Genomic DNA, 22,090 nt, shown 5'->3' on the forward strand with positions numbered 1-22,090 from the left:
CATGTGATAACCTAATTATTTGTTCTTCCATGCAACTCGGAGCATACAGACATAAGGATTCGTCACTATTCTTTTTATAAATAACGCCATCTACTAATTCAAATGAAGTGCAACTACCTTCCTCCACGGCTGTTCTTATCTTAATTATTTCAGGGTCACGCATTTGTTCAGTTTGCAATATAAGGTCAATATCCCTAGGTGTTGCTCCTACTACCCCCACTACTTTAATCGACTCTACTATGGATTTTTCTCTAAACTCCAATTCATTTGGGACACCACCCCAGCTGTCTTTACTATCCTCTATGCTAAAATTATGGTCTTCTGATATATTTGACTGAGTCTCATCTCTACTTTCACAATGCGGCATGTATCTCCTATTTCCTACTCTACTCTCTAAGTTCCTATTATTCCCTATGGATTTAGCTATGGACTCTACGGTATTATCACTATGTTCACTACTCATCAGGGGTTTCGCTAGGGACTCTATGGCGTTATCACTATTTTCTCTAAGTGCATCTAATACTTGAACTTGTCTACTCAACGCATCAACATGAGGCATATTAACACCAGGTCTATGAACTATAGAATAATCATAATTCTCCAATTCCAATGACCATCTCGCTATCTTAGGGTTTATGGCTTTCCTACTCAGTGTCTGCACTAAAGAATTACAATCTGTCACTATTTTAAAATGCCTATGCTCTAAATAAACTCTAAATCGACGTAATGCATTAATAATCGCTAGGGTTTCCAATTCAAAACTATGATACCTAGACTCAGCTGCATTAGTTTTACCTGAATAAAACGATACTGGATGCATCTTGCCATCATCTTGTCTCTGCATAAGGACGGCTCCAAAGCCATGCGAGCTAGCATCTGTATGAAGTTCAGTCTCACGATTAGGGTTAAAGATAGCCAATACTGGAGGATTCGATAATACGGTTTTCAACGATTTAAAAGCTCCTAGTTGTTCTTCATTAAGTGGAAAGTCCACTAATACTTTTGTAATAAATCTTTGAAAAATAGCTGATCCATTTTTTAAGCCAAATGGCATTCTTAAATATTCATATTGCCCATGGGGTGTTACAAATGAGGTAAACGGTACACTCTGTGAATCTACGCCTATTTGGTGGAAGCCACTCTTAAAATCCATTATTGAAAAACATATCTTGCCTTCTAAGTACTCTAAGCAATCTTCAATTAACGGTAATGGGAAATTATCTTTAACTATTCGCTTATTAAGTCCTCTATAATCTACGCACATTCTAAGTTCACCAGATTTCTTTTTAATCAAAACTATGGGAGATGCATAAGGAGATTTACTTTTTCTAATAACATTTTTCTTAAGAAGATCATCAATTATTTCACCTACTTTCTCTTTTTCATAGTATGACAAACGCCTAGGTGAACAATGAAAGGGTGTAGTATCTGTAACTCTAATAGTCATCTGATATATAGGAGCTTTTTTATAATCTAAATTTTTACTTAAATAATGAGTTTTTACTATTTCACTACATTTTTCTTCATAATCTTTTCCGAATCCGTTTCCTACACTAATTAGTTCCTTTAACTCTTCTTCAATATATCCTGCATAGTTACTAAAAAATTGTTCTATTTCGAATTGATTACTTTGTTGGTAACTATTTATATCCTTTTGATTATTTAGTTTTTGGTTATTCAACTTATTTTTACTTAAACAACTAGAATTATTTATATTAGTTTTCTTATTGTAATGGGTTATATATTTACTGGTGAAAAGAGATGCAGAAAACTTGTTATTACTGTCGTTATTAATATTTTTATTTGAAAAATTATATTCCGCATTTATCTGTTTCTTATGTACTAATTGGACTTCCATTATTTTAAGTGAATCTCGCCCTAGTAAGGTAGGTAATGGTAATAATGTGTCTTCTACAACTAATAAACTAACTTTATAAGCTTTTTTATGAAAATATACACTGCATTCAATTTTTGCAAAAATTAATATTTGTTGTCCACCTATTCCATGGTATTTACTTCTTTGAGATTTTAATTTAACATTACTTGGAACTAAAGATTTTTGAATAAAGCTTACTGGACTTCCTGTGTCAAATAAACTTACAACAGTAATACACCTCTCTTCACCATAAAGAAATCATAACTTAACCGATTGAACCGCTGCCAGGTCATCAGTGTCCGACAGTTCCCCATCTTGCATGGCTGCTACGGTAGTGACGCCCCTCTTCCTCGGGCAGTCCTGGTATTTGTGGTCCTGGCTGTAGCAGTTGAAGCAGGCACCTTCAGGTCTCTTTGGGCGTCTGCACTCGCTCATTATATGCCCCAATTTTCGGCAATTGTAACAACGCACAGCTGTAGGTCGTTGCTGAAGGTTTGTTGATTTAATCATTTTTACATTACTCGAACTATCCACGTTTGCAGCAGCCACCCGTTGATCAGATATCTTTACTTTATCATATATAGTTATCTTCTTGCGCAATTCATCCAACGATTCACAAAAGGCTAAAGAAGTGGCAGCTCCTGTTTTGTCTTGGAGCCCACTCACAATTGCACGAATTACATCAGAATCCGCTAGCGTTGCTTGCTTCGAAATGCCACACATAGCGATGTAATAGTGCAATGTACTTTCATCAGGAAATTTTTGTCTCGCTTCAAGCTGTTTAATCACGTCCCACGCTGTCACTTTTTGTTCAAAAATCGCCAGCAGCTCCTTGCATAGGGTATTCCATGTTAAAGGGTTCACATTGATCATTTGAGCTTTTGCTGATCCGCTTAACATACGCCTAGCAAATATCCAACGGCGTTGATCTGGTACGTCATACGTGTTCATTATATGCTCAAAGTCATTTATCCAACGCCGTATCGGGTAGCCATCATCTCCCGAAAAACAATTAATCAAGGCTTCTATGTCTTTCATCCCAATGACGTCATTTCTCACGGTTCTTGCTCCTCCTTCCATTAACTTAAAATCTGCTTCCAGTTCAGCAACACGCATACGAGCTAGGTACAAGTTTTCCAAGTTGTTTAAATGCTGCATCTCTAACTGTACATATTCAGCCTCTCTTGATAAATCATGCTTTTTCTCGTTTAGCATTTCATTCTTTCTTATTGCCTCATTTCTCGTAGTTATTTCATCATCTTTTCCAGGTATTTCATCATCCACGCTGCCGCTTGGCGCTACACTATGGCTGTCTCTTTCTTCCCTGTGCATGCTGCCACTGTCACCGGTTACAGTTATTGACTTCTCGTAAATTTTAATTTCATCAGAATCCTCGTGCACATTCTCGTTGCCACCGCCAATCGTCTTAATTTCACTTTTAGGAATCGTCACATTAGTTGGTTCTTCATCTGCCTCTATGGTTTTCACTAGGTTTGACGCTATGGTTTTATTTTTATTCTCGGCCATTACACTCTTAACGGCGTTGCGCAGTTGAACTAAAGTCGCGTCTTCGCCAAAATAAACTTCGTTTGCTTTTAAAATGTCAATTAACTCAGTTTTTGATTTTTTTAGAATAACACTATATTCCATCGTAGTCTTGCTTTATTATAACTGTTTTGGGATATACCCCACACCTGATTTTTGTAACAATTTTATATATTCTTTATTAACGATGTTTCTCCTTCAACTTCTCGATCCAAAGTCCTTTCTTCTTGCTCCTCGATCACTTATCTACATTCGATATATCGATGATACTATCGTTCATTCTTAAATCTATTCAATTAATTCTATCGATATTTAGTTATTTAGTATTTACAATTATATACAGTTTACAAATAAAAAATTATTTCACAAACATTTTTGGAATACGAAAAATATACTAATTATTCGGATTTGGATCTCAAGGCACTCGTCAGTATATTTGTTTATTTCGTGTCTATAAATTAAACCATACTAACGTATATACATATGTATACATATATAACTATTTAGTCCATGAATGTTCTGTGAACTGCAAAATAAATAAGTTTATATGTACATCATTTTTACAAAAGACTCACTCAGGCGCAATAGTTCCAATCGAACTATTAAATTATTCTTATATAAATTTAATCTTATACGTCTACTAAATGTTTACTAAACTTAGTCTAAATTAGCTTGCCCATTTAAGCATAAATAAAGCGTTGCTCTAATGCATACAGCCAGATGATGACTATACTTTAATATAACTCTTAGGTCTATACTAACTAGTCGACTTAATTTGATAATAACATTGTCAATAAACAATAAAATAAATTCATAAAATCAATAACAAAAATAATTATTCTAATAATAACACTGGCTTGTGCCAGTTCGAGCCCCGAATATTTGGTAAACCCCAAAACATTTTTAAAACCATTAATTATTATTACCGCTTTGTTAATGTGGAAACACATAACTGTTATTCGAACCGATTCTCTTTTAAGATTAGTGGTGGTCTTTTTATTACCCTCTTTCTCCTTTCATTCTCCTTTTCCACTTCTATATACTTCCGTTACTCGTAGAGTATGAGGGTATAGTAGATTGGTGGAAAGGTATGTAACAGGTAGAGTTTGTTTAACCATATATACATTTGGTTTTAATTTCGAAAATCTATCAAAGCCCGACGACTATAACATAGAGCTGTCCTAGGCAAATTAGTAGCTAATTAATTGACAATCCAAGCTATTTTTATAAATATATGTACATATATGTAGATGTATACTTTTTGAAAGGGTATATAAATTTGATTTTTGGTATTCTGTATTCTAAGCCCGCATTCCACCATCAATTTATCCATGGATCAATCAAGGTAAGTGAATTTTAGTGTTAATTATTAATGTAAAATAATTATTTTATATTTCGGGTTTCCAGGCAACGCGCAAGCACACCCGTGGAGGATGCGAAGCAGGAGCTGTCCGCTGTTTTTGCGGAAATAAGCATGCTGCCCCCCAGCAGCACCCCAGCGGATCCCGCCATTTCCTCCCCCTCTGCGGCATTTTTACAAATGCAGAAGGCGCTGTTTGACCAGGTCCAGAGCAGGGAGGAGCTAGAGGTGAGCATTCTACGATTCGGGCTCAATTTCGTGAACCGAAAAAAATAAACAAAAAATTTAAAGTATGAGCGTGGCATTTTTTTTTTGTGGGCGTGGGAATATGGGTCAGCAAACCGCTGCTATTTTATTTGTACCCACCCCATAAATGATGGTATAACCACGCCTTTTGCTTGCCTTTTTCAAAGATTTATTGAATACTTTATGTTGAATATTTAGCGAATATTCAGCTCGCGAGCACAAACCACTCGTCAATGGTATTATCAAATTAATTCGGGTAGTTAGTATAGATCTAAGAGTTATGTTAGAGTATAGCCCATTATCTGGCTGTATCCATTTGGGCAGCGCTCTATTTATGTTTCAATGCGCAAAATAGTTTAGACTAAGTTTAGTAAACATTTAGTAAGCGTATAAGATTAAATTGAATAAGAGTTTACGGCTGCCATTCTAGGTCGATTGGCTATCCTGCGGCTAAGTGATTTTTTATTCCTTGTGGCGCTGGCTGGGTGATAGTTTGTGTGTTTTGTAAAAATGATATATATATTTGTTTTGTAGTTCACAGAACATTCATGGACTAAATATTAATATATAAATATGGTAAAATAATTCTCGAAGCTAGCTGTTTCTGCTGTAGACACATTGTATACGTTAGTACGGTTCAATTTATAAACACGAAAATATACATACTTAAAATACAGAGTTTGAAATATAAAATATGTTCGCTGTCCGGTGGCTTCCTCTTTTCCTATTAGCTCGTCGGTTTCTAAGACTGCCGTAGTTCCTACTGCTCACTGGCGTGACAAGCTCCCACCGTGGACAGACGCGGATGTTGTAGAGCGCAAATTATGCGTATATTTTGGGAACTTATCTTTTATATGGCTCACATGTAAAATTGTCCGGCACGTGCAACGGGAGCTTGCCAACAGGCCAACCAATGCGGAGCTCTTATACGACCGAACTACAATTTATGCATGTGTACACTTACAACTGAAACTACATAATGTTACATGAAACACTAAACTAATATACAATTTGACCATGGCAGAGGCTCAAAACACTTAAAACTTATAAAACAAATTCACGTTCGATTTAGTATTAATATCCGGCTGGTGCTCCTCTTTCTGCTTGTCATTGTAAGCCTCACAGAGCTGATCAAAGTCGTCCTTGCTCATATCAACTGATTCTATCATAGCCACCTTCTTGTAACTGTTGAGGAAAACATTAGGTAAACACGGGCGCATTCGCAATGCAGTTTTTGCTACTTACGTGTCTCTATTGTACTTTTCCCGCATGGCCTGCGTGTTGAGCTCCTTTGCCGATTTGTGGGTGTGGCACAGATGCAATACGACTGTTTTTAGGTCCTCCAGCTTGTAAGTCGTGATCTCCTCCAGCTGTGGCGTCCACACATCCATGCCCAGAATGTGACGCGCCAATGCGACTGAGGCGGATGACATAAGTGATGGCAAATATTGCAAGTACGTTTCTCCCTCCATTAGGGATAGCTCAGAAATATACTGTCAAGTCAATAAATATAAAGTTAGTAAACATTCAGATTTCTTTTTTTTTTTTGTATTGCCAATAGCCTACCAGGGTCATGAACTTCAGCTTCTCAGGCATGTCGCAAAGTACAGCATAGGTGTTGATGAAGACGTAAGCAGTCGGTGTGCACAGATCGAAGGAGAGAATCTTCAGGATAACTTGCTCCATGCGTAGCACCTGCGCCTTGGTGTAGCTGTCGTCGGTGAGGAACACGAACTCACCCACCTCTGGGGGATAAATTTCCTCGTATTTCCTGAACAGAAACTCACATAAATACACCTTCATTACCGGACAAAGACTACTTACGCGGCAATATACATAGCTGCCGTGCCCACCAGCTGCAACTTGGAGCGCACCACCGCCATTTGACTCAAAAATCGATCTAGATAAAAGACTGAGAGATACAGCGTCTCTGTGTCTAGTTTGTACTCCTCGGAAACCTCAACCAGCCAGTCTATCAGGATGGAGCGCATATTGTGGCTGATGTCCTTCTGTCTGCGCATATAAAGTGGCTTGGGGCGATGTTTCTTCTGAAAGATTGAAACAAATGATTATACCGATTAGATTAGTTGGTTTAACAAGTTATGGATACAGCCACTTTTGGTTAGCATACAAAATCGTTAACCCAATTCGCAAACATATTGCTAATGCTTATCGCCGTTTTCTACACGCTGATCTCGATACTAACAGTTCGGCTTTATTTTAGAAGGGTGTCAAAAACGTACAAATTTCACGGGAACAAAAACCGCTCAGTCAACTCAAGCGAATACCATTGGAGAAGAGGCATGCAAAAGCTGTGGGACGGAGTCAACCAATTTTTATTTGTTTATTGGTTATTTCGTAGTACGTGAGTCGCATCGAAATTCCCAGTTTCAACATAAGTCTTTGCCAAAACACCTATATGGGCAATATGTACATTAGGTGTTTATTTAATGGTCGCTTTTACGATTATTGGAATCGTCAAGCGCCACGAACTGCAAAGATGAGGAAACGGTTTTTGACCATTTAGTTATCAATCGGCATGAATATATGTAATTGGATGCGTATAATCATTTGATTTATACTGAGAAATTTAATAAACCTGTTAAAGTTGTAACCCCCATGCAAATATTTCAGTAATGTGTTATTTAGTAGAGGCAAACAATAAACAAAGCACCCAGCAACCGAGCAAACAAAGTCAACCGGAACTCAGGCAAAATATCCATATTTTACAAACAGGAGGAGACAGACATATCGAACTTGAATACAGTTGAATATTTTGTATAACTCCGGCACGATGACGCTCAAAATCGGAATATGCACCAAGCAGGACCTCGACGAGGCGATGAAGCTGCAGAAACGGGAGCAGTACGAAGATGAGCGGAAGCGGCGCATCTTTAATGCCAAGCAGCGTCTCTACGGGGTAAGTATGATTCTGCAGACTGGGTGAACTTCATGGTCGAATATTCCATTTCACAGCTCGACCTCGAAATGTTGGATCGCCAAATACTTGAGAAAAAGAAGCAGCGAACCGCCCAGATGGAGTGCGACAAGAAATTTGAGGAACAGGAGCAGTTGCAGAAGCGTCTGATCCTGGCCCAGGAAAAGGAGTTGGAGAAGAAACAGCGTGTGGTGGACTCGGATCTTAACTATTATCGCTGCCGCTATCAGCGCAAGGAACAGCGCCGCGAGTTCGACCTTAACGATCCGAATTTCTTGAAGAAGGCACGTCCAACCAGAGTCGCCGACAATGACATTTCCCTGGGCGTGTCCAGTGCCCAAATCTTTCAGGGCGAGGACCTGTACAACTCTGACCGGAAGCTGCGGCAGCGGGAGCAGCAAAGAGCGTGGTTGGATCAGCAAGTGCAGGAGCGTAAGAAGGCGGAGGATGCTCGGAGGCAGGCCGATAATCTGCTGATGGACAACGTTGGTTGCAGAGACAAGCATCTGCAGGAGATGGCCAAGTCTGATCACCAGATGCGAAACCAAGTGATCCAGCGAGTGCGTCAGTTCAACATCAACATGGCCAAGCAAAAGCAATTGGACCGCGAAAGGGAAAAGCGTGAAAAATATGAGGATGACATGGCTGAGATCTATAATATGCTTTCTAGCGACATGCTCACTGAAAATCCGGATGTGGCACAATCGCGCACCGATCCAAACAAGAAGATTGCCTTCATGTATCGCGGCATGACGCCGGAAGAACTTCGCGTGTTCCGCCTGGGACAAGAGCAACAGCTACGTTTGGCCATTCAGCGCAAGACGGAGGCCCAGATGATGGACAAACAGTGGGAGCAATACGCCATCAATATGGACCGCACCTTGGTCCTTCACCAGATCGAGGATGATCGCCGACGTAAGGAGGAATTCGATGAGCTTATGCGGGCGAATTCCAAGTTGGCTGTGGAGCAGGATCGGCAACGCAAGGAAGCACTTGTCGGCTTAACTAATTCCGTCTCGGATGACTTTTACGATCAGTTCAACAAGAACTCGCGTTAGTGGGATTGTATGGCAGTTTCCAACTAAGACGATTCGAGTACAATGAGCTGGATGCGATTAGAAAACTGCCTCACTTTATTGTGCAGCAGCTTTCCACCCGCGTCTAGAACATGTACTAGTTTAAAAATACTATTTTATTTTTGTTTGGAATCGACGGCGAAATTATAACGTTCATGTTGGAAACAAAGAATTTCAAATAATTAAAAACTACAAAAACCAAATCCTATATTTGCGTACATCTGAAAATCTGAAATATCACCATTTGTCTATCATTTGCTATTGTATTTTTTTTTGTTCTTTGATTATTGATTTTTCATTAATATTTTGTTTGTATTTTTTTTAAATTATTGTTGTTTATTTTTTTTTCATAAATTTTTTTTTTATGCTTTAGTTTTTTCCTTTTTTTAAATTGTTTTTTTTTCTTTTCTTTTTTAAATTGTTTTTTTTTTTTTCATTTTTTTAAATTGTTTTTTTTTTTTTCATTTTTTTAAATTGTTTTTTTTTATTTTTAAAATTGTTTTTTTCGTCTTTTCCTCTTTTTTTGTTTTCATTTTTCAATTTTTCTTTTTAGTTTTTTTTCTCCCTTTTTTTAAACTATTTTTTTCTTCTTTTTAGTTTTTTTCCTTTTTTTATTTTTTAGGTTAGGTATTCTAGTAATTTTGTAAGTAAAATTGCAATAAATTAAAATCTACTAAATCTGAATTTGTCAAAAAGTAAAAATTATTTCGATTAATTTCCACGACCCAAACCATGCAAATAAATGCACCGAAAGCAAAATAAATGACATCTGTGCTTTCCTAAGAAATAAACTGGTCAACTTCAAACAAAATTATAACCCAAGCAATTGGCTGCAAGACGAATTCCATCTGTACCGAGTGTTCTACGACTATGGAAAGAAAAGAAGATGTAAGAGTCAACAACAACAACGACAAAGGATGAGACGCAGGCGAGCGCTTCGTTTCCCGCCCAACAAACATAAACATGTGCCGAACATGGGCGAGCGGAGAGAAGTGAGCCCATGAACCCAGAAAGAGGCAGCGTTGCGTGAAGGGAATGCCACATTAGGGTGCGGCAAGGTCCGACTTCCCTTGTGAAATTGCGTCTGCCTGCCTCTGCACAAAAAGATACAATGCACATGGACAAGTAAGAGGCAAGACATTGAAAACCCAAGATACCTTGGGGGAAAAACTCCCTTTTATGACAGAAACGATGTCTGCGATGCGCTCTCAGATTATCAAGCAAGACTCGACATACAAAAAGTTATCAATTTTAGATATTCTGTAAAGATAAGACTAAGTGACTAGGAATTATTTGTGTGCACAAGTAATCTTAAATTTTCATAGTGCAGCTAATGCAAGTGGATTTCACCGGACTTACCTCGCTCTCCCGGAAGTATTCCAAGATGTCCATCTGGTACTGAACCACTTCCAAGAACCGCTGACGATCGTTGCGCGGCGGCAGCTCCTTGACTCGTCCACTTGGCGTGGCCCCCGTTTCAGTGCCACCGATGACACCGAGAATGGAGCGGTCCACGGACATGGGCGACTGAATATCAGTCACGGACATGGGCGTTGAATCCAGATCGTAGTCCACGAACTCCTTTTGCCCGGCATCGCTGGATGGAGTGAAATGAAAATCAAAAGTTTGCTTGCGGTTTGCCAATAGATCGATGGAAACTTACAATTTCACGGCATGTTGGTTCTCTTTGTCGGCTAGGGAGGCCAGGGATTTTCCGGGTGGTGCCACCTGGGTATCATTGTTGTCCTCGTACACGGAGAAGGTCTTGAATTGCTCCACCACGGGCACCACATTCGATTTCTTGGCTGCGTACTCCACATTCTCATCGGCATTGTGGTTTCTTACGTCACGGAAGACCTGCTGAAAGGAGCAGGAGACCAGGATTACCAAATGATATATATGATAAATATGGTCAACTTATATGATTAACTACAGTCTTCTTCATTGAGTCAAGTAATATTGCAGTTACGAAAATTTCAAAAAGTGTGATTCACTATACATGATATAATATAAATGATATCCCTTTTTTACATAGCTTTAATACAGCAGGTAAAATAAGATAGTATATTTCAAATTATTTTCCTCCTGAAACGATCCTACTTTTTAGTTGCGCGCCTTTCCCTGGCTTCCCGAATTGCCCGCGTATGGGTATGCACTTATGTGCATGTGTGCGTTAGCAATCGCAATTGCTTTTGTTCTCTTCTTGTTTCGCCGCATTGTTGTTGCGAAACTTCAAAAAGGCGCGCAATTGCAAGGCCTGCCCTATTTTCTAGGTTAGTTTAGTTTAGTTTCTAGGTTAGGCGCTAGTAAGTACATGGGTTATTTTAAAAGAGTAATGTAAAAAAAATATGTGAAAAGGATGGAATAGAAGGGTAGGAAGGGGAGGGGTAAGGGAGAGAAAACCACCACCACTAGGCGCACTCACACATGCGCACGGGCGCAGTGGTGTGAGCATCCCACCACCAACACCATAAAATAAAGCAGCTGCATTGGAATTATACGTAGAGGTACGGGAAATCGACAACGGTACTTACAACTTTCCCGGACGGACGCGGCACATTGTTGTTGCCATTGAGTACGGCGAAATTGGCCCGCGGCGCAAGCGCATTCTTCTCCGATTTTCCAATTACGGCCAGCGGCTGCTTGGCGTTCTTCACTCCGGCCGGGATCTTAATGCCCGGATTCTCCTTGTTGCTCATGTCTTGGTGGATCTGGAAACTGGCCATCGCGTGGTCTCTTCTACTCCTTTCTTCGCCTTGTAAAATGGATTCCGATTCTGCTCTTTCCTTTCCTGCGCTCTTTCGCTAAGCGTCGTTGTCTTCCTGGTGTTGTTATTGCTGTTGTTTTGTGCTGCTTTCTTATGCTCGACGCTCACACCGATACGCACACAGTCACAGGCTCATATGCTCAACGAAGACACACACATGTGTACATTAAGCGCAGGCAAATTTTATCATCGACAAATTGACGCTTGAATTACACGCACACACACAGTTTTGTACAGAATTCATTTGACTTTCAATTTCGTACAGAAGTTTGTGTCACGGCAGCGTTGGAATTAGTTTCCTTGTTTGGCTACGCTTGCACGGACCTTGCTAAAAATATTAACTGTTTTACAAACTCCGTACTTGTTCAGCGCTTCGCGGTTTAAAAGCAATTGCTGGCTTCTTTTGATTTTTTCCCGGTCAACACGTCGTAAATGTTAGAGATGGTACTGTCCAGCTATCGATTGGTCGTGGCGTCTATCGACGTTTGCCTCCAGTGGGGCCATACGTGTCAGAAGTTAGTTTATTTTAGGATGCACACGATCGTTGGCAACTCCAGCAGGGCGCGAAATTTAAAAGTGCCCATTGCTTATATTTTTTATTTATTTTAATTCTTAGTTCTAACATATTATTGCATAAATGTGTGCCAGTTTAAACTGCATATTTATTTTGTTCTGAGGTTATAAAGTCAAATAGAAAACAAATTTTATTTAATTATAAAATATGTTTTGATGAGGATAAAACTTTTTTGCAATATTAACAAAGTCACATATTTAGTTAAATGACGCAATAAAAAACCTTGAAAACATTCCTGAATACGAGTAACAAAATGGCCAAAGTCAAGGAACATTAGGCACAAAGCAATGGGAGAAACCAGTCTCGAATTGCTCAAAAAATAAAAGTAGCAGGTGAGTCGAAAAAAGAGCCATCAACATTTCGCTCTGTCCCAGAAACAAAACAAAGGCGAAAAAAGCCATCCCCCTTTTAAAAGTCCTTGCGAACAAAGTGGCTACTCGAAGTTTGGAACACAAAATATCAACTGCAAGCAACAGAAAGTACACAAATAACAACAATCTCAGCGTTTAGGAGGCAGTCCCCAAATAAGGGGCAGCAACTCCATAATTAACTTTTTTCAGAGCTTTATTTCGGTTATTGCGATTATTATTGTTATTATTTGGCTGCCAGTTCACCCTTTTAGTGGGGACACCCAAAAAAGTTTCGCGAAACTTTTGGTTACGTTTTGATTACGCTAAACAATTTCATAACTCCACTTGCCAGGATTTTGAGCCCGTCTAGAAATGCTCCCCATTTATATAAAAAATAGGTTAATGTAGAAACGGAAGTATATGTATATATTAATTTGGGTGACTTTTACAAAACATATACATATATTTAGATATAACGAAATAGGAAAATAGTCTTGCAAGGGTATTTCCAATTGTAGCCTAGCTATGTACATATGTTAGCTATGTTAGCTATTTAATAAAAAATACAAATATAAAGTTCATAACATTCTATAGCAAACATGAAAAATATGAATTGGTTTAGAATTATAGCAAGTACTTTATCCTGTTTTAAATGTCGAAGGACCTTAAGTAATAAAAATATGTTAAATAAATAAATATGTATTATATGCATCCTGAGTGCCCTAATCCTAGAATGCCCTCATGTGCATTTTTTATAGGGAAGTCTTTGATTGCAATCGTTATATAGAACCATGGCTCTTACATTCTTCTTTTAATCCTTTTTTGGTATACCGCGGCTTTCATATTTACAACCATAACTAAAATAAATCTTAAGATCCTTAAATAATTTCGACTTAATGCACTTTTATATAACCAATATGAATATCTTTGGGCATTATGTATATATAGACGAACATTTTGTGGCACTAAAAATGGACTTTCTACAGCAGCTGCGCCGTCCTGAGATAATAAGGAAAAGGTGTATCGGATTTTCATTGTTTTGCACGAGATATTTTGCAACTGCCACCCTAGAAAATAACCCAGTTGCAATCTCAAAGAACCACGGACACAATGAGCTACCAACACTCACATGTGAGCCAACAAATATTCTGTTCTTGCACACAAATGCTGACCTTTGCGATCTTGAAGTCCTGGGGACCAGGTAGCAAGAAACCGCCCAGCAGTCGTATACGAAAATTGCGTAAATAAGATTTGCTTGAGCCGGGGAAATTGCACTTTTCACTGCCTTTATTGTTCGAAATATTAAGTAATAACTAAAACTCAATAACTAAATTCCATTCAACCTATAAGGCTGCAGCTTATACGAATTTGTTATCTAAATCAACGTGTGCAAAAATTGTAAAAATCTCGGCATTAATATGTTTTCAAAATACGTATTTGATTTTGAGTTCTTAAGAATTGTACTCCAAATTGTAGTTTTTGTGAACCGGCTATTTAAAGTCACTTTAAAACAAGAGAGCCGATTTACTCAACAATCCGAAATTTCTTCTACATGTTACATACTGTTCAGCAAACCGGGTATACCCTTTAAGCAACGTGTTAACATTTTTCCCATTCACTACAGAGAATTGCCTTTTAACATAAACATAACAGGCAGAGTTTCGCCTGGTGGAACACAAGCCTAACAGTCTTGTGGATCGCCTTGTAACAGCGAAAGAGAAACTAACAGCGAGCTTTTGAACCGAACCATCGATTTCGCGCCTAGCCAGAATTTAAAACCACAAAAAGTTTTTATTACAAACACACCTATAAGTGAAACACCCAGCCAACTACAGAGTTTCGTATAAATTTGTGACATCATTTGCAAATCGTAAAGTGTTCCTTTCGTCCGCCCAAAATCACGTCCTGTATTTTATATATGCGTCGGGATTTTCCAGGATGTCTTCAATCTTCTACGCAAACAAGCCAAGCCAAGACCTCTAATAAGCAAACAAATGGACTAAATGGCGCCAAGAGCTGTGCAAGCAAAGGCCACTAGCGCTGATTTGTTGTTATTTAAGCTCTTAACTTTTAATCAAAGATACACTTCTCACTCTCATCGACTTTACTCCATGTTTGATGGTGTTTTAGCATTGCACGTAGAACATTCGACAGTCAAAAGAAAACGTTCTGTTCACACACAATTCGTTTTAAACTAGTTGGTAAACAAACACAGTGGTACATCTCTTGTGTAGGTTTAGGTCATATTATCATTGGTTTCAGTTATACATTATATGTTAATCTATGTACAACTCTAACCAACTTTATTTAACAAGAATTATCGTTTGTAACTGCAGTAAATAATAATTGATTCTTCATTTACAAGATTTCAACAGCACCAAAATTCATTCGCAGCGAAATATATGTACATATGTATATACCCCGCTTAGGGTTCGTTGCGGCAAATGATGGAAATGCGACGCGTCTTTGGCACCAGCGTACCCCGAAACTGGGAGTGCTCCTTGGATAGTATCTCGTGCGTGAAGTTGTAGCGAGCCGTGTGGCTCATTATGTACAAGGAGCGGCGGGGCAGCAGGATGTCAGCGTAGAAGTTGTTCTTCAGAGGCGCCTCCGGCTGATGGCGATAAGCTGCATCGGGCTCTGACCCCTGGGATGTCGGTTGCGTTGCAGTTCCCGATGATTGCTGTTGGTACCGCTGCTCATCCGTGCGCACAAGTCGCATCACACTGTCGCTAAGTAAGCTGATCCCAGAGATTGTGTTGCCGCAGTACTAAAAGGATGACAAAACGATTGGCGATTTGGCTACAAAATCTTACTGCTGCTTTCAATCACTGTAATTTCGGACTTACTCGCGTGCTATCCACATGCGGCTTGATAACGCCATCGGGCGCAAGATCCAGGATGTGGACATAGGGCATAATTGCTCCATCGAAGGCGACTTGGCGCACACGCTCCAGGACCTCTCTGTTTTTGGGGAACCACTTCTTGCGCTCCGTCTCCCGAAAACCGTGAATGGCCTGCAAGATGGGTGTTATCATCCATGTACACATTTTTGTGATCTTATCCCACATCGTCCCAGTGATCGAACTCGTAGCGCAGGCGGCTCATATAGGGTTCGATTTCCTCGTGAAGCTGCTGTTCCTCTGGCTCACTAATGAAATCCGCGATAATGCGCATATGCTGGCGAAATTCCTTTTGCTCCGTTTCGGGCCATTTTCCAAAGTATGCTGTTAAATTGTCTTTCCTAGCGTTCTTTTCAACCGCTTGATTACGTTCAATTACAAAGACACTTTAAATTGGGAGCACATATGTGAAAACCATATTTTCTCTTACCTTGTTGATGGCACCGTCTCAAAATCTGCCCTATAAGCCGACTTCTATTCTGTATAATCATTTCCAAAGGAATTTGATTGTTTTGAAAGTTACGTGCAAATTGAAAATAAACAACCTTCAAACAGCTGATTGATATTGTCCTGGCGTTGCCACCCGGTCGACTGTTATTAGTAGTCACTTTTTTATCGACAGTTTAACGATCGATAAGAGTTGGAAACAACTTAACCAGCTATCGCGTTTAAAAAATACGTATCGAGAAAGATAAGATCCTACTGCCATACTTATCAAGTTAAAATGCAACGATTCAGGGATTACCGTAAAAATGCTGTAATAGGTAAGAAGGAAGCGTCTTCACCCATTAAGTTCGCAATTTGAAAAGAGCCGAGCAGTAAATTGAAAAACAATAAAAAGAAAAGCAAAAAAACAGAAAGGTAAAAGATTGTACTTTCCCACTCAAGTACATTTCTCACCTTTCGCTGTAGCACAACAAAATCAAGAACCAAAATTTAAATTGCCGTCAGAAACTTGGGAAATTGATCGGAAATATGGATACACAACGTGGCTGGAAGATTTTGGGCGCAAAGTCGAATAAAGATGGCAATTTTTGAGGCAATCCCAGCAGAAGTGCATAAAAATTGGGGCAGCGCAACAACTGAGCAGAAAGTTGGTGGGGATTTTCCAACCATTTGCCGAACCGACCGCAAAGTGATTTAATCAATGCAAATGACGGGCCGATGTGCCGCATGGCCGACATAAAGCGTTAATGGAATTTCCACCGAGGATTTTCTATCCCCGGCAGCGAGAGGCAACCCATCATTTGGCCGTGTTCGGACTGTTTTCCCGTGCGTTGGTGTGTAAATGATAAATGAGGGACACCGTCGATGGCACCGCCACTGGCATGGCCACTGTTCCGGCCGGAACCACTGGAACCACCGGCAGCATCCACCCACCAGCCCAGCAGCACCACTAACCAAACAGCAGCAACACCACCAACACCACCAACACCACCAACACCACCGACACCACAACGCACCATTAGGTGCTATTGTCCCTTTTCTGCTTTGTGGTCCCTTCATTTTTTTCGCCCCCGAAAAGTGCCTCCTTAGCCATCGCAACGACTATTGTTGTATCCTGGGACCATCTATTGTTGCCCACGCCCATCCTTTGAAGTCGCAGGATGAATATGGCCTGGCATCCAGGAGTCATCAGTTACACGGACTTCCATTTCGCCTGAAGTACGTGAAGTGCTTCGTTTACAACTTTTATTATCAGCCATGCGATATACATATACATATGCACATAAGATGACAATATACAAAATTAATTTGGGTGCGTACTTTGGCGGGAATTATTAAAAATTTTAATTGAAAGGCCAAAATGGTCGCAAATATTGCTATATTTTATATGGTAACATACCTGAATGGAGTTTAGTAAACAAGTCATAATAAAACTATGAAAGGATCCCGATTGTGTCGCAATAAGAATAAAGAATAAAATGTAATTACATATTCATGATTTTTTTGTTGACGAGCCCTTTGAAAAAGAAGTCAATCTCAGCTCACTCCACTTAAAAAAAAACATCCTTGTTTCCACGGACAACAAGAAATGTCAAAGGCATAGCCTCAAAATCTGCTTGTGCTGCAAGCGAAGTTTAGATTTGGTCGAGGCAGAGCTTATGATGGGATTTCATCTGTGTCTGTTTTGGCCAAGACTTGCTGCGTATTCCGGTTGCTTTGGCAATGAGAAAGCCTTTTGAGGATTATGGGGCTCCTGCGGCAGGCCCTTTTGTGGTCGAAAGTTTTGCGCCGGGCCAAAGAGCTTTAAAGTTTCCAGAGGATATCGCAAAACAGAGCAAATACCAGAGTTGGCAGTTGCATAGCACTGATAGCTGTGCAAGACAGATCCAAAATCACTTCGGCTAACTTGATATCAAATCAATATTCCAGAAGAGAGCTGAAGTCGAAGAGGAATCACTATTAAATTATTCGCTTATTTTCGATCTCTTTAGTTTTTCACTGCAATGCTGAATTGTAATGGACACTGTGTCGCAGTTGGGCACGTTTCCGCTGCCATTCGGAAATCAATATGCGAATAATTAAAGAGTAATTAATTTATTTACGCACATGGTTGAACAGAGCTCAGCCGCCGCCAATACTATCAATCATATTTACTGCCAAAACAGAACATTGAGCCTGAATTGACAGCTGTGCTGGGTCGTAAATTGGGGCTACCCATTAATTACCAGTACCCAAAATGCACTGCCTCGTTGTTCAATACAGTATCTAATTACGTTATTGATCGTTTAAATCTTGCCCAAAAAGTGATATCGATGTAAATTCGATAAGCGAAAGATCAAGTACATATCGATTTATTTTATATCGAAATCACAGGGTTGCCACTGTGTAGCTGTTATTTTTTGGCTATTCTCAAATCTACACTTTGGGCGACTCTGGGCACTCTTTTAAATCAGAAAGCGGCATTTTCTGGCATCGAAACAAACAAGATATATTGTAACATTCAAAACATAAAACAACATTCGAAATGGAGGACATTAATTTCAACGATTTCACGCCAAAGGAGCGCTACGAGATCATCAAAGAGTTTCTGGTGAAGATGCAAAATGCCAAATCCATGCCGAGCAAGGACATGCATGTTCAAAGATTCTTCGAACATTATTTGCGAAAGTTCTACAAAATGCCGGAAAAATTGGTCAACGATATTGCCTACTGCCAACGGGCAATCAAAACTCATCTGGAGATCCACCAGGTATGTGGATACCCATTATCTAAATGTATATATCTATTTAACCTCATATCCTCTCTATTCTTGCAGACAATCGTCAGTGTTTTCGCGCAACAGGCGGATGCTGTGAGTAAAAAATTTAATGCACGTTCCATATGAACAAGCTATGTATAATTCTAGCTATATTTGCATCCTTTAGTCCGCAATCTACTAGCATTATGCATACAATAAGCTTAAAAGCTGTAGCAATTTGTTTATGTTTGAATGGAACTATTTTACATACTAGTTAGTATATGAAATATAATAAAATGTATGTTATTATGCGACTTACAGGATCCCATTATCAAGGACAAGTACATCAACGAACTGGAGGAGATGCTCTACGAACTAAACGCTGAATGCAACTACTTGGTGCTCCGCCTTCAAGACGACATAGATCGTTTCTGCTCAGCTTTCACGGAGCAGGACGTTAAGCCGAACAAAATGGTTATCAAGGACATTGTCAGTGCAGCTATAATTCCACTCATCGTTAACCCGAATATTGCCCTCAAGCCGTGTTTCGTAATGGAGCGACCCAACGAGGGCCAGTTGATTAGAAAGTATTTCATAATAGAAGGAATAGAGCCCACTGTTGAGATGCCGCCTATTGTGGAATCAAATCCACTTTCGCCCTCACACACCAACTTGGATGTGAGAAAAAGCCGTCTCAATCTACAGGCAGCTTTGAGTCGCGCTCGTGCCAATTGTAAGCCAGCGGAGAGAAGCAAAGAATATGACCGGGCCGAATTCACCACGGATTCCATTTTGCATGCCGTGGGTCTCTGCTCGCACGCAGAGTATAAACGGCTCAAGTTATCAATGGTTTTGCTCCAGAAGCGTAAGCCTAAGCCAACTGAGAAAACTAAATAATTTCCGGCCCTTATCAAATGGGAACTTCTGTTTCTGTTCCGATTTCCAAAGATTTTTATAAGAAAGCTTATGTTTGTATAATTTATAAAGGTTTAGAGTACGTTAGTATGTCTAGTATAATAATTAGGGTAAGCATAGAATTATAAACAATGATTGAATCTCATAACTATAAAGGTTAAAATATAGCGAAGGGATTTTTAAATTTAATCCGTAATACATTTATATGTGTTTTACAAAAAATTCTCTTCAAATTAAATATTTACTTGTATCACCAAAGAAAACTTTATTTTATTAATACGATTGTTAAATGTTGACTAAACAAGACATTAAATAAAAAACTTTCAATGCAATATTGCAGTTGTAGTTGTATAAATGGATAGCTTTGTCCTTCCGAATAGGTTTCTGAAACCGCCTACGTTCATTTCAGTTTCTGTCATTTCAGCACTTAGCAGGAGCAGCAATCATGAGGAACACTCTGAACTTGTCCATGTCGAATCTGAAAACGTGTTGATAAGTGCAATCTAGGCGATGTGAAATAAATCTCCACAGATCAGGAAGACCAGTCCTTGTCCTGGAGTTCCGCTTGTGTAATATCCAAATGAAATGGGCTAAGCTGAAGAATGCGCTTGTGTCTGGATGTGGGCGTTGGCGTCATATCCGCCGCTCATTTGCATATGTGCGCGTAAGTGGCTACTGGTGGTCGTCTCAATTTTTTTTATACCCTTTACTCGTACAGTAAAATGGTATACATCCTCAGTCGTTTTATTAAGTTAAGTTGGCAGATAAAATATCTGACAGAAACGTATATAAAATGAAACCCTTTCTCTTCATATGCTTCCATTTATGATGGCTAATCTTTATTTAAAATGAAATGATAATATATATGTATATAGATGTCCTTAGCATCTATGTTATACATAAAGTGTCCTGACGATGGAGAATATTCTTTATATATATGTAAATACAATATATGTAAATGCAATATATGTAATAATAGAAGTAGAGTAATTGTAAACCATCTTTTAAATACATTTGTATATTGGTTTATTTGGTTAGGTAGAGATATTCGTATTTTTCCTTGTCGTTCAACAAAGCAGACTTGCCAACTACACTGTAAAAATCTTTGTTCGACATGTTACCGAAGTTTATATGGCCCACTAGAGTTTTTACATATTCTTGGTGTATGATTTTGTCCTTTGGCTCTTCTGGGATGGCCACTTCATGAGTTTCCCTCTCGTTTGTATTAAGAATCTCAATGCAAGTTAGGGGTTTACCATTAGAATCAGAGTCATCTTCATCATTAGATTCATCTTCTTTCTTCTCTATTTGTCCGCCGTCTTTATTGGTAGTTTCCGGAAGTTCCACTTGACCAACAACACCATTGACCACCCCATTGCCTATTAACCCATTCACGGTTAGGTAAGTCTGGATCATTTTGAACCTCTCGATCTGAGGCAAATACCCCTCGGTGATAATGAGGTACTGCTCGAAGACATCTGAAGTTAGGAACAGTATTTCGTAGCAATTCATTTTTTGGGAAAAGCGGTTCCTTATGTTCTAAAAAAAAATCATTAACTATTATATACTCCAATCAAGTCAATATAATTTTAGAGATCTAGTGCATTCACTTTAAATACAAATAAGGCAACTGTGAGTTACGTTCTTATCTGGTTTTAGGGCATATTAAACAAAAATCGTTGACTCACGTAAACGCAATCATTGATGAGCTCCTCATGTACTATGTCGTGAGCGTTCTGGAAAACTTCGACAAGATCGGTGATATCCAGTACGCGCATTTTCATCTTCATGATCTGCACGCAGTCGGAGACGAGAGACTCCACGAGCCAGGTGGAGCCGCATTTGAGGAGCTCCATTACCATCGAGCAGGTGTGCTTTTCAAGAGCTTTTGCATCGTAGGTGTACACATAATGGAGGAAATGGGCAAATGTTCCTGGCTGGACATCAGTTAGGACAAATTTTCCCGATTGGGACTCCTTGAAATCACTGAGGAACATGCGCTCGAAGAACTCCGATGCACTGGCCAAAATAACTTTGTGGCATTCAAAGGATTCCTTCTCCACCTCAATATGACAATCGGTGAATTTCTTGTTCTCCAAGAGTTTGGCAAACTCTGGTTGTAGCCTGGAATTGGAGATGGCATGTGGAAAAATCATAATTTAATTTAATAAACTGACCACTTATCCATTTTAGATTCTATTTGAGCAGCGCTTTCTCGATCGTTGGCGGTGTCGGTATATCGAGTACCCTATCTTATCGATAGTTACAGTGTTACCTTATCTATAGCTATATAAAAAGTATTTATTTTCCCCAATTTCTATCGATATGCCAGAAACATTTTGGAATATATGAATTA

The 22,090-nt window shown here is 39.2% G+C and overlaps 6 protein-coding genes across 8 annotated transcripts; 3 read left to right on the forward strand and 3 right to left on the reverse strand.

The window, feature by feature from the left end:
- Positions 1-3,891: 3,891 nt before the first annotated feature.
- LOC122616233 lies at positions 3,892-7,775 on the forward strand. Its single transcript, XM_043791612.1, has 3 exons — positions 3,892-4,766; positions 4,829-5,009; positions 7,662-7,775. Exons 1-3 carry the CDS (start codon positions 4,753-4,755, stop codon positions 7,662-7,664), a joined length of 198 nt encoding a protein of 65 aa, XP_043647547.1. The 5' UTR covers positions 3,892-4,752; the 3' UTR covers positions 7,665-7,775.
- On the reverse strand, positions 5,528-12,238 carry LOC122616231 (G2/mitotic-specific cyclin-A). 2 transcript variants are annotated; one of them, XM_043791610.1, is made up of 7 exons: positions 11,576-12,238; positions 10,705-10,898; positions 10,401-10,638; positions 6,852-7,075; positions 6,594-6,798; positions 6,273-6,520; positions 5,528-6,212 (listed from the first exon to the last, which is right to left on the reverse strand). In XM_043791610.1, exons 1-7 carry the CDS (start codon positions 11,765-11,767, stop codon positions 6,065-6,067), a joined length of 1,449 nt encoding a protein of 482 aa, XP_043647545.1. In that variant the 5' UTR covers positions 11,768-12,238; the 3' UTR covers positions 5,528-6,064. The 2 variants fall into 2 exon arrangements, with proteins under 2 accessions (XP_043647545.1, XP_043647544.1); XM_043791609.1 differs by having other exon boundaries at positions 10,705-10,901; positions 11,576-12,237.
- Positions 7,708-9,244, forward strand: LOC122616232 (RIB43A-like with coiled-coils protein 2). The gene is made up of 2 exons (XM_043791611.1): positions 7,708-7,947; positions 8,004-9,244. Exons 1-2 carry the CDS (start codon positions 7,822-7,824, stop codon positions 9,021-9,023), a joined length of 1,146 nt encoding a protein of 381 aa, XP_043647546.1. The 5' UTR covers positions 7,708-7,821; the 3' UTR covers positions 9,024-9,244.
- Positions 12,239-15,020: 2,782 nt separating the features above from the next.
- On the reverse strand, positions 15,021-16,223 carry LOC122617206 (alpha-ketoglutarate-dependent dioxygenase alkB homolog 7, mitochondrial-like). The gene is made up of 4 exons (XM_043792952.1): positions 16,066-16,223; positions 15,802-15,995; positions 15,582-15,749; positions 15,021-15,502 (listed from the first exon to the last, which is right to left on the reverse strand). Exons 1-4 carry the CDS (start codon positions 16,124-16,126, stop codon positions 15,158-15,160), a joined length of 768 nt encoding a protein of 255 aa, XP_043648887.1. The 5' UTR covers positions 16,127-16,223; the 3' UTR covers positions 15,021-15,157.
- Positions 16,224-18,509: 2,286 nt separating this feature from the next.
- Positions 18,510-19,919, forward strand: LOC122617465. Its single transcript, XM_043793330.1, has 3 exons — positions 18,510-18,831; positions 18,898-18,933; positions 19,141-19,919. The coding sequence occupies exons 1-3, from the start codon at positions 18,607-18,609 to the stop codon at positions 19,714-19,716; spliced, it is 837 nt and encodes a 278-aa protein (XP_043649265.1). The 5' UTR covers positions 18,510-18,606; the 3' UTR covers positions 19,717-19,919.
- An 817-nt stretch (positions 19,920-20,736) lies between these two features.
- Positions 20,737-22,003, reverse strand: LOC122616022 (kelch-like protein 40b). 2 transcript variants are annotated; one of them, XM_043791261.1, is made up of 3 exons: positions 21,912-22,003; positions 21,423-21,858; positions 20,737-21,273 (listed from the first exon to the last, which is right to left on the reverse strand). In XM_043791261.1, exons 1-3 carry the CDS (start codon positions 21,920-21,922, stop codon positions 20,761-20,763), a joined length of 960 nt encoding a protein of 319 aa, XP_043647196.1. In that variant the 5' UTR covers positions 21,923-22,003; the 3' UTR covers positions 20,737-20,760. The 2 variants fall into 2 exon arrangements, with proteins under 2 accessions (XP_043647196.1, XP_043647195.1); XM_043791260.1 differs by lacking the exon at positions 21,912-22,003 and having other exon boundaries at positions 21,423-21,905.
- Positions 22,004-22,090: the final 87 nt, after the last annotated feature.

This window comes from Drosophila teissieri, chromosome 3L, assembly GCF_016746235.2.
Source record: "Drosophila teissieri strain GT53w chromosome 3L, Prin_Dtei_1.1, whole genome shotgun sequence".
Lineage (NCBI taxonomy): Eukaryota > Metazoa > Arthropoda > Insecta > Diptera > Drosophilidae > Drosophila > Drosophila teissieri.

Excerpts from the sequence above, each read along its gene's own strand:
- LOC122616232 (XM_043791611.1), top strand. The coding sequence starts at position 7,822 with ATGACGCTCAAAATCGGAATATGCACCAAGCAGGACCTCGACGAGGCG. Across the intron at positions 7,948-8,003 it reads CCAAGCAGCGTCTCTACGGG|CTCGACCTCGAAATGTTGGA; the intron begins GTAAGTATGATT and ends TCCATTTCACAG.
- LOC122616231 (XM_043791609.1), bottom strand. The coding sequence starts at position 11,767 with ATGGCCAGTTTCCAGATCCACCAAGACATGAGCAACAAGGAGAATCCG. Across the intron at positions 10,639-10,704 it reads AACCAACATGCCGTGAAATT|CGATGCCGGGCAAAAGGAGT; the intron begins GTAAGTTTCCAT and ends CACTCCATCCAG. Across the intron at positions 6,213-6,272 it reads GAAAAGTACAATAGAGACAC|TTACAAGAAGGTGGCTATGA; the intron begins GTAAGTAGCAAA and ends TTTCCTCAACAG.
- LOC122617206 (XM_043792952.1), bottom strand. The coding sequence starts at position 16,126 with ATGATTATACAGAATAGAAGTCGGCTTATAGGGCAGATTTTGAGACGG. Across the intron at positions 15,996-16,065 it reads GAGACGGTGCCATCAACAAG|CGGTTGAAAAGAACGCTAGG; the intron begins GTAAGAGAAAAT and ends AACGTAATCAAG. Across the intron at positions 15,750-15,801 it reads AGTTCGATCACTGGGACGAT|GCCATTCACGGTTTTCGGGA; the intron begins GTGGGATAAGAT and ends CCCATCTTGCAG.
- LOC122617465 (XM_043793330.1), top strand. The coding sequence starts at position 18,607 with ATGGAGGACATTAATTTCAACGATTTCACGCCAAAGGAGCGCTACGAG. Across the intron at positions 18,832-18,897 it reads CTCATCTGGAGATCCACCAG|ACAATCGTCAGTGTTTTCGC; the intron begins GTATGTGGATAC and ends CTATTCTTGCAG. Across the intron at positions 18,934-19,140 it reads TCGCGCAACAGGCGGATGCT|GATCCCATTATCAAGGACAA; the intron begins GTGAGTAAAAAA and ends TGCGACTTACAG.
- LOC122616022 (XM_043791260.1), bottom strand. The coding sequence starts at position 21,890 with ATGATTTTTCCACATGCCATCTCCAATTCCAGGCTACAACCAGAGTTT. Across the intron at positions 21,274-21,422 it reads TCATCAATGATTGCGTTTAC|AACATAAGGAACCGCTTTTC; the intron begins GTGAGTCAACGA and ends ATTTTTTTTTAG.